The sequence below is a fragment of the Oncorhynchus mykiss genome, chromosome 3, assembly GCF_057628025.1.
Source record: "Oncorhynchus mykiss isolate SJ-2025 chromosome 3, ASM5762802v1, whole genome shotgun sequence".
NCBI classification, from domain to species: Eukaryota; Metazoa; Chordata; class Actinopteri; order Salmoniformes; family Salmonidae; genus Oncorhynchus; species Oncorhynchus mykiss.
In genome coordinates, this window is record NC_143024.1 from 43,697,501 (window position 1) to 43,707,515 (window position 10,015).

General features: G+C 42.9%; 1 protein-coding gene across 2 annotated transcripts; it reads right to left on the reverse strand.

Annotated features, from left to right (window-relative positions):
- Positions 1-2,518: 2,518 nt before the first annotated feature.
- Positions 2,519-7,268, reverse strand: LOC110518433 (riboflavin transporter 2). Of its 2 annotated transcripts, none has more exons than XM_021596037.3 (4): positions 6,917-7,268; positions 4,505-5,589; positions 4,056-4,179; positions 2,519-3,667 (listed from the first exon to the last, which is right to left on the reverse strand). In XM_021596037.3, exons 2-4 carry the CDS (start codon positions 5,542-5,544, stop codon positions 3,455-3,457), a joined length of 1,377 nt encoding a protein of 458 aa, XP_021451712.3. In that variant the 5' UTR covers positions 5,545-5,589; positions 6,917-7,268; the 3' UTR covers positions 2,519-3,454. The 2 variants fall into 2 exon arrangements, with proteins under 2 accessions (XP_021451712.3, XP_090086837.1); XM_090230711.1 differs by lacking the exon at positions 6,917-7,268 and adding an exon at positions 6,618-6,846.
- Between the last annotated feature and the right edge of the window lie 2,747 nt (positions 7,269-10,015).

The window sequence follows — 10,015 nt, forward strand, 5'->3', positions numbered from 1 at the left end:
GAGATGATGAACCCAGATGTCCATTGGGGATCCTTGGGGGCCGCTGGGGTCTGAATCAGGCAATGACTTAGTTCCTCAGTGCTCTCTATCTTTAGGGCCTGTAGAGAAAAAAAAAGCACACATCTGCACCCGCTCTCACTCTCACTAAGTTACTGTGAGTGGGTGGGATTCGGAAAATGATCGAGACGTGACTCTAGCGGCATGGGGCAATACCCAAGAGACATGCACAACTCCTACGGTACTTTGAGCAATTTCAAGATGCATTCAAAAAGCAGAAGGAAGGGCAAATCGAAAATGAGTAATGTAAAAAATAACAGAAGTATGGTCTCCGGAAATATATATATATTTCCGGAAATTAGGATCACAATTTATAGACAATTATCCTTCATCATTATCAATTTGATCTAGTGCTATTAATACAATTATCTTGAATATGGCTTATTGTGAAAGGGCTATTTTCATGGTACAGTTGAAGTCAGAAGTTTTCATACACTTAGGTTGGAGTCATTAACACAAATTTCTTGTTAACAAACGATAGTTTTGGCAAGTCGGTTAGGACAACTTATTTTTTTTTAAGTTGTATTCATAGCTAAATACTTTCCCATTAGATCTTGCTGGCAGATTGAAGGCGTATGTGATATCCATAGGTCTGAGCTGTATTCCAGGAAGTGGACCCCTGCTCTGTTCAGGTCTCGCATCTCACTCTCAGTTTGTGTTACCATTACCTTAGCCTGACATCTACTGGTCAAAGTATTTACAGTTGAAGTCGGACGTTTACATATACACTTAGGTTGGAGTCATTAAAACTCGTTTTTCAATCACTCCACAAATTTCTTGATAACAAGCTAAAGTTTTGGCAAGTTGGTTAGGACATCTACTTTGTGCAAGACACAAGTCATTTTTCCAACAATTGTTTACAAACAAATTATTTCACTTATAATTCACTGTATCACAATTCCAGTTGGTCAGAAGTTTATATACACTAAGTTGACTGTGCCTTTAAACAGCTTGGAAAATTCCAGAAAAGGATATCATGGCTTTAGAAGCTTCTGATAGGCTAATTGACATAATTTGAGTCAATTGGAGGTGTACCTGTGGATGTATTTCAAGGCATACCTTCAAACTCTGTGCCTCTTTGCTTGACATCATGGGAAAATCAAAAGAAATCAGCCAAGACCTCAGAACAAAATTGTGGACCTCCACAAGTCTGTTTCATCCTTGGGAGCAATTTCCAAACGCCTGAAGGTACCATGTTCATCTGTACAAACAATAGTACTCAAGTATAAACACCATGGGACCACGCAGCTGTCATACCGCTCAGGAGGGAGACGTGTTCTGTCTCCTAGAGATTAATGTAATTTGATGTGAAAAGTGCAAATCAATACCAGAACAACAGCAAAGGACATTGTGAAGATGCTGGAGGAAACAGGTACAAAAGTATCTATATCCAGAGTAAAACGAGTCCTATATCAACATAACCTGAAAGGCCGCTCAGCAAGGAAGAAGTCACTGCTCCAAAACCGCCATCAAAAAGCCAGACTACGGTTTGCAACTGCACATGGGGACAACGATTGTACTTTTTGGAGAAATGCCCTCTGGTCTGATGAAACAAAACTAGAACTGTTTGGCCATAATGACCATCGTTATGCTTGAAGGAAAAAGCGGGAGGCTTGCAAGTCGAAGAACACCATCCCAACCGTGAAGCAAGGGGGTGACAGCATCATGTTGTGGGGGTGCTTTGCTGCAGGAGGGACTGGTGCACTTCACAAAATAGATGGCATCATGAGGTAGGAAAATTATGTGGATATATTAAAGCAACATCTCAAGACATCAGTCAAGAAGTCAAAGCTTGGTCGCAAATGGGTCTTCCAAATGGACAATGACCCCAAGCATCCTTCCAAAGTTGTGGCAAAATGGCTTAAGGATAACAAAGTCCAGGTATTGGAGTGGCCATCACAAAGTCCTGACCTCAATCCTATAGAAAATTTGTGGGCAGAACTGAAAAAGCTTGTGCGAGCAAGAAGGCCTACAAACCTGTGTCCGTTACACGAGCTCTGTCAGGAGGAATGGGCCAAAATTCTCCCAACTTATTGTGGGAAGCTTGTGGAAGGCTACCCAAAACGTTTGACCCAAGTTAAACAATTTAAAGGTAATGCTACCAAATACTAATTGAGTTATTGTAAACTTCTGACCCACTGGGAATGTGATGAAAGAAATAAAAGCTGAAATAAATCATTCTCTCTACTATTATTCTGTCATTTCACATTCTTAAAATAAAGTTCCTAACTAATAAAGATCCTAACTGACCTAAGACAGGAAATTTTTACTAGGATTAGATGTCAGGAATTGTGAAAACTGAGTTTAAATGTTTTTGGCTGAGGTGTCTGTAAACTTTCCGACTTCAACTGTAAGTATGATTAGGATTACAGTGATGCTTTATATCCATGCTGGTGAAAAATAAACCACAGAAAGTTGATAATGAGGTCAGCAATTAGTGCAGAAATACAAAACATGTACATACTGTAAGTATACATTTTAATTGACATGAGCCATACATAATTACAGTACATTACATTATAACTGCAGTAAGGTCGTATACAAAATAATGTAACACAAACGTTGGTAAAGAATAAACATAAATTATCTTTTGGTTGACATTTGCAGTTCTAGAAACTCAAAAATGAAGACACTGTTTTGTCCCAGTAACATATTCCAATCATCACTATTATATCACTGTACTTAATTACCCTTCAAGCAAAAAAAGGCATTCATCTTCTTTAAAGAAGATTTGTAAAAAGCTTAGCAATACAATTTGATCATCTTTGTGGTCTTTGTAACAATAGAAGTCTAGCCTGAGACATCAATACACTGGCCTCCCACGGTGTTTACCTCAATATAGGCAAACTGAGTCGTATTCATTAGGGCACACTGTATAGATTTCGTATCTTAATTTTAGCCAGTTTGTTACAGCAGTAAAATAATCCTGCAACAACAGGCAATTTGAATTATTATTTGGATTATAATTAATGGGCATTTTTGTAGGGGATGATATTTTTTTCATAAGGGAAAATTAAGTCTGAAATGTCAAAGTGGAAATTGCAAACTTCAGAAGCCTTTTAAACCTTTTAAACCTTTTAAGTTACTGCATTGCAGAAAAATCTATCTTGCAACAGGGTGATCAAATTAAGGCCCTACATCTGAGGCAAAACGTTTTGAAACTTAACTCAACAGTAAATAAACACAAGCGATTTGGTACCATTTAGTTCCTAATCTGAGGATGTGCTTCAAAGAGATCCTTCCGCAACCATAGGGAGATGTTTCATTGCTTACGCAACAGACGAGATACCTCAAAATCAGTTTAAAGAGGCAAACTCACATGATGAAAGATATATTTCCATTGTCAACCATTTTTGTTTTCTACAGTGAGTTTCAACAGTAAGCCATGTCTTGATCCCTACTTTGTGCACTTGGTGTTACAAGGGTCCCCTGATTTGAAGAGTCCATAGACACTGACCAAGGGAAACATGGACAGGGCACCCAGCATGGAGCCAAGCTGCACTACCGCTCCACACCAGACGAGGGCGCTGTGACCCTCATCCCGAAGGATCACCCCAATGATCACCTTCACATAGGAGAGGGTCAGGACAAACAACATCCAGGCTATGACCTACAACAGAGTGTAGATAGACATTACAAACAAAACATTAGAATTGTGTTAATATTCACAGTACATTATAGGATCATCATTTAAAAATATAAAAAAATAACCTTTATTTAACCAGATAGGCCAGTTGAGAACAAGTTCTCATTTACAACTGCGACCTGGTCGTTGTAACTGAATATTGAACAACATGGACATGAGTTTGAATGTTTACTGTCGTTTAGGAAGCCTTTGTTTGACCTCAAACATCCCATTTTCACTCAGAAACACGTCGTTCTCAATGGCCCAATGAAATCAAATCGAAGTCATGTTGTGTTCAGATCATATCAGCAATCTTACAACTTAACACATGTATTTTCTCTATTCCATGATGTAATAACAGAAAGAGCCTTACTATGAGTGCGGTGCCTGAGACGCTGTGGACCAGTAGAGGACACGGGCTCAGTGCAGCCATGGCCATGATGTAAGTACCAAACCCTGTCCCAACTATTGTCAGAAGCCCAATCAGCACCAACGACCTAAAAAAGAACAAGGAAGAGCTACACGGTCAGTTGAGGAAGTGGGTTGGAAAATTCAAGGCGTTCAAGGATTGTGTAAATTATCCGCTGAAGTATTGCATGTTTTAGGATGAGACAGTGCAATGTTATTTAATGCTGTTTATTCTGTATTTTCTTATAGAAATCAACTTGATTCAGTGACTGACAGTCATTCTGTTCCAGCCATTACAATGAATCCTCCCCATGTCTACCTTCAACAGCCTTCACTGGTGACTGCATAGATCTGAGATTCTGTGTTCAGCAAATGATTCATCAGTCAGTTATGCTAATCCAATGTCGGGCTTACCTTAAGGGCAGGAACATGGCAATGAAGCAGGCCACGGGGTTGGCCACGGCTGCCATGGTGGCCGCCAGATGGTAGGCCTGGTTCCCGTAGGGCAGACAGGAGTAAGACTGCACTGAGGGCAGCACTGCATTGGTCAGGGCATTGACCCAAGCCAGAACCACAAAGATGAACGCCAGCTCCGGCCCACTGTAGAAACCCGTCCCGAAGGAGCTCTGCCGGGCTCTCCGCTGGCTCTCCGGAGAACTGATCATGGCCTTCTCCTCTTGAGGTCTGTGAGACAGGGACAGGGCTTGGTCGCGCTTCTCCTCTGCCAGGCCTCCGTTGAAGTATAGCTCGCACTTCCTCTCCCTGGCCACGGCCGGGTGGTGGTTGAGCAGGAGGAAGGCGGCCAGACACACCACCATCATGGCACTGAGGAAGAGGAAGAAGACCTGGGCCGAGAAGTTAGCGGGCTGGTATTCAGCCTGGAGCTCTCCATTGGCCCCTACAGTGGTGTTAACCCCTAAGGTCCCATTGGCTAGGCTAGCCACTGTAGCATTCCGACAGTGAACCACACCCACCCCCTGCACCAGAGCCACTACGGCAGGCACCAAGCCACTAACGCCCTCCCCTACAAAGTACGTAGTGAGGTACTGGGGACCGAGGCGCATCATGAAGGGCAGGAAGGTGACCGAGGAGGTGCAGTCCACCACAGAGATTAGGAAACAGAGCACTAGAAGGGGGACACTATGCGTAGCGCCCGCTAAGGGCACCGTGTGCTTCCAGAAGAAGGCCAGGAGGAAGGTGGCGACCACGCCCAGGCCCACTATGGAGTAGATGACGGGTCGCTCGTCCAGCTTGCCCGGGCGGAAGCGGTGCATGAGGGTGACGAAAAGGGGCCCCACATTGGCCATCTGGATGAGCACAGTGAGGTAAGAGGGCAGGTACCAACCCTCTGGGATTTCTGGCACGATGAGGGGCAGCTCCACCCATATCCCGTTGATGGCCACCCAGGAGCCCATGCCAAAAAGGCATGCCAGCACGTGGGTTAGGAGAGTCATGGTGAAGGGCAGGGGCACAGCCAGTAAACAACTTGCATAAAGGACCTGAAACACACGAACAATGCACATTATTAAAAAGCATACCCAATGTATGCATGTGGATCATGTACTGATATATTATTTTATTTCGTTTATTTTTTATTTTTAGGGTGTAGATCAGCTTTAATATTGCAGATAGATTGTAGCTTCCATCAATGTAATTGTCTGCATCACTTCCAATATATATATATATTTGCACAAAAAAAATGTGGGATTGGAAGTGATGCAGACAATTACATTGTATATATATATACATACACACACATACACATATAAATATATACATACTTTATCTTTATTTCCTTTATCACCCTCCAACCCTCCCCCATTTGGAGCAAACTAGTGAACAACATGAAGTGATATTTGTTGGGGTGTTGAAAGGCATAATTACCAGCACACTATTCCTTGTACCAGAACACAGAACTAAATCAATGTGCTGCTAAAATCCCTATTCTCAGCTCTGCAACATCAGCGCAATGACAACATTATATGAACACATTTCCCTAGTTTCCTTGGTTCTCCTCAAGGTTAACCTACATGTAAATGTTGGTGGGGTCACACACGTTGTCATTGGTTACAAAAGCCAGCCTGTCTGCTATACAGTATGTGACCATAAGACTCAGACTCTGCAGCCTTCCCTCCCCCGTCCCCCCTGAATGTTGAGTCTGGCACAGAGTACCTGACCTTTCACACACAAACCCACTGGTCTCAGAACAGCCCATACAGACAGGCTGAACCTACACTTCATCCTTTTCTGTGGAAGTACACCATGGTAAGAGGGTGTTACTGTGACTTCTGTGGATTCATAGTTCCCTGTAATTCAACGTCTGTAACTGAATAGTTGATGAGTCACCTCACTCAGTGTATGGAGAGAAACACTGTTTTTATTTACATACATACCGATACACACACACACACACACACACACACACACACACACACACACACACACACACACACACACACACACACACATACACACACACACACACACACACATAAACTCAGAGTTTACAGAACTACTGTATGCTCACGGGAACTCAACCCTAGTTCCTCTCGTCCTGGTTCTTCTTCAGCTTGAATCCATCCTACACGGAAGAGATCATCATTCCACAAGCCTCTTTTAAGTCCATCTGTTCCACCCTGTAGCTGAGACATTTTGATAATTAGGCAATATGGGATGTGAGTGATGAGGAAATAGTCAAAGCAATAATACCACTGGTTAGACTATTTCCACAACCCATGTTGCCTAATTAACAAACTGGCTCAGCTTCAGTGTGGAGCAGATGGACTTACAGAGGCTTGTGGAATTACTTTCCAATCATGATCTTACCTTGTGATGGAGTGGGACTGCCTATTATATCTCCTTCTCTCTTGGGTAACTTCTCACTCCGTTGTGATCAGAGCATTATTTTTATTACATCAGCCAGCATGTGTGCCCATTCAGTTCATATTCCCTCCCCCCGTCTTTATCTCTCTTACACACACTCTCACATACACGCACACACACACACTCACGTGACTTCTGTGTCTCCCATTCAACTGACAGAACAGGCAGTGCGCAGGCTCCTCATCTCTATGACACTCTAATCCCCCGGGTTTGAAAGGAGCCTCTTTCGAAAATGATTTATCCATGTGCCCTGTCGCTCTGCCTCCCTGCGGCCCCAAGAGCACTAGAGCAAGCTGCAGTAGCAGTGGGGAGGGGGGGTCAATTACTGTACCCTCCCCCTCGCCTCCACCCCTAGAAAATATGACCTTGGCTCTGCCCCCACTGAACAGAAAATGTTGGCTGTAGTGTGAGAGAAAGAGAGAGAGAGAAAGAGAGAGAGAGGGCGAGAGAGCGAGAGAGAGAGAGAGAGAGAGAGGGCGAGAGAGCGAGAGAGAGAGAGAGAGAGAGAGAGAGAGAGAGGGCGAGAGAGAGAGAGAGCGAGAGAGAGAGAGAGAGAGAGAGAGGGCGAGAGAGCGAGAGAGAGAGAGAGAGAGAGCGAGAGAGGCAGCTGCCTGGTACACTACTACACACTAGTCATAAGAAGCTGTGTATTTATAATTGATTGTTGGAGGGCAGCTCAGACTACTCCAGATTGGTTTTAGGAGAATGTTGCAGTGACCTAAAGGGGTGATGATGAAACAGGTTGTTACTTTGCCCCCTGAGTAACCTATTCAAAGGAAATGCTACTTTGACCACTTTGTGTATCTGTAATGTCGATGACCTTACTGTAATACAACACACCCAAAACACACGAAAAGGCAGGATTGACTCGTTTGCTCAATCTTCTTCCCATCCCATGTTCTCTCCAACAGCCTCGAGTCCTTGGAGAGTCATTAAACGTGTCTGCCCCATAGAGATTGATCCATTGTGTTTATCTCTATGTTCCACCCTCTAGTATGGTGCCTATATAATGTTGTCACAATCATATTGTGCTGTTGATCTTTTTCAAATTGTTCATTTGACACAACACCATTTTGTCTGGGGTTCAATCCGAAACCATATTACAGCGAGATTGACATTTAAAGGTGATTTCCAATTGAGCTGGCATCTGTTTACCTGGAACGTTGTCGACAAGGCTTTGTTTGGAGTACATCATGCCTCAAACCTTTTCTCACAGTGGGATTCAGTCAGCTAACATTTGCTTTCGTTTGCTCTGGTTTAACGATTGTCTCCTGATTCAGATGAGTGTCGGGCTGTGGAAATTGGACCCAACACTGCATTATCTAGCTGGAGCATATGAACCAGTCTAATGAGAAAAAAAATGATTATTACCTAATTGTTCTTCCATTGTCCCCGAACAAAAACAGCAGCTATTTCCTCAATCTCTTACAACTTGGTTTTTTTTGTGTTTTTTTTGTGTGCCAAAAACCAGATGGGTGCAGCCTATAGTGAACATGTGTTTCTTCACAGTGAAGAAATGGCCGTGAAGTGCACTTTTGGCAAAATACAAACGTTTATAAAAATCACACATCAGTGTAGCAAACTCTTGTTCTGTGAAACAAGTAATTAAACTAAGTCATTTTTTTGTTTAACCATTCACAATAAATCTTCAGTAGAAAATCAACATATGGTGCTACTAAAACGCTATTGAATATACGGCACATCGCCAGTAGACCAGTAGATGGTGCTAAAAGCATCTGATTTCGTTTTTCTTCCTTCACCTCACATTGGAAGTAGCCCAGACAGTTATACAAGAGAAGGACAGTGATATGAAGACTGATGAGAATGTACATTCATCTGCATTTTACATGACCATGCAATGCAATGGCAATTGTATTTCAACTACCCCATGTAATTCCAAGGAAAAGCGATAACAACACCCATACTGTATTTCACCCATTTCAATTCATTTGGTATTGTATAGCTGTAGCCAATCCCCAGCCATAATCACGGTGACAAAGAGACCATTCGTCTTTTCCTTCCTTGTGCAACCCTTGGTAAAGTTTCCGTATGTTGTTGACTGTAAAAATAAGACATGGAAATAAGTGCAGTCAAGTTGGTTTCACACAGGCTACTCGCTAGAAGAAGGAAAACCAAAGAACACCAAACTTCATATTGGATGTACTGCACTGTACCACTAATTGCTAGAAAAGGGGGTATACAACTTAATTCATGTGAATTGGCATTTAAATCCTATGAGGTAGGTCATCTTAGGTAAGATGGGGTTAGTTTGGGACACCTGCAAATACATACAGTGCAGCGTGGTAAAGTAAGAAAGGTCCTCAATTATCTTTGAAGAGACCTGATTAACTTGTTGCAGCTCTCAATCCAAAATGTTACGTCATTTCTCCTCCAAACACAGTCAAATATGCTTCTGTTAGTCCATCCCAATTACCGTGGGAACTTGATAAATGATAGTAATGCACACCTGAAAAGTAATTGTCATGGGTCAAATCAAATCTAGAGAAAGACAGTACAATAAAAGTGAGGATTTTATAGCTCAATAAGCAACCAGGAAATATACCGCCCCCATTATATAACTATACCAGTGATCCCTCAACCTCAGATGGCAATGTATCATGATGGGAGTAAACACCTAACGCAACTATTTTCAAAACATGATATAGTAGCTCTTGACCTACACATTTCCAAACCTGACCGAAACACCTAACAGGAAGCGCCTACCTGACTCTGTAAGCTTCTTCTCAGTCAGACAGAGTTGGATGCAGTTGATCCGGTGTTTGAGTCCCACAGCTCGATGTGATGGTTCTCTGACAGAGTATGTGTGTGTGTGTGTGTGAGGTTGCCGTGCTGATACACTACGGTCTGGAGCGACCTTGTGCAGGTTGCTGATGTGTCTGTCTGTTAAAATAACAGTGGGATGGTGCTGTGTGTGTATAACTACTGTATCAGAATGTCACGTGACACTGGAGGGCTTCGCTGCACTTTGGGAGCCAATGTCCTGGGCAACAGAGGCTGGAGAGGGGTAGAGGAGTTGGGTGG

Excerpts from the sequence above, each read along its gene's own strand:
- LOC110518433 (XM_021596037.3), bottom strand. The coding sequence starts at position 5,544 with ATGACTCTCCTAACCCACGTGCTGGCATGCCTTTTTGGCATGGGCTCC. Across the intron at positions 4,180-4,504 it reads GCCATGTTCCTGCCCTTAAG|GTCGTTGGTGCTGATTGGGC; the intron begins GTAAGCCCGACA and ends GTTCTTTTTTAG. Across the intron at positions 3,668-4,055 it reads TCTCAGGCACCGCACTCATA|GTCATAGCCTGGATGTTGTT; the intron begins GTAAGGCTCTTT and ends ACTCTGTTGTAG.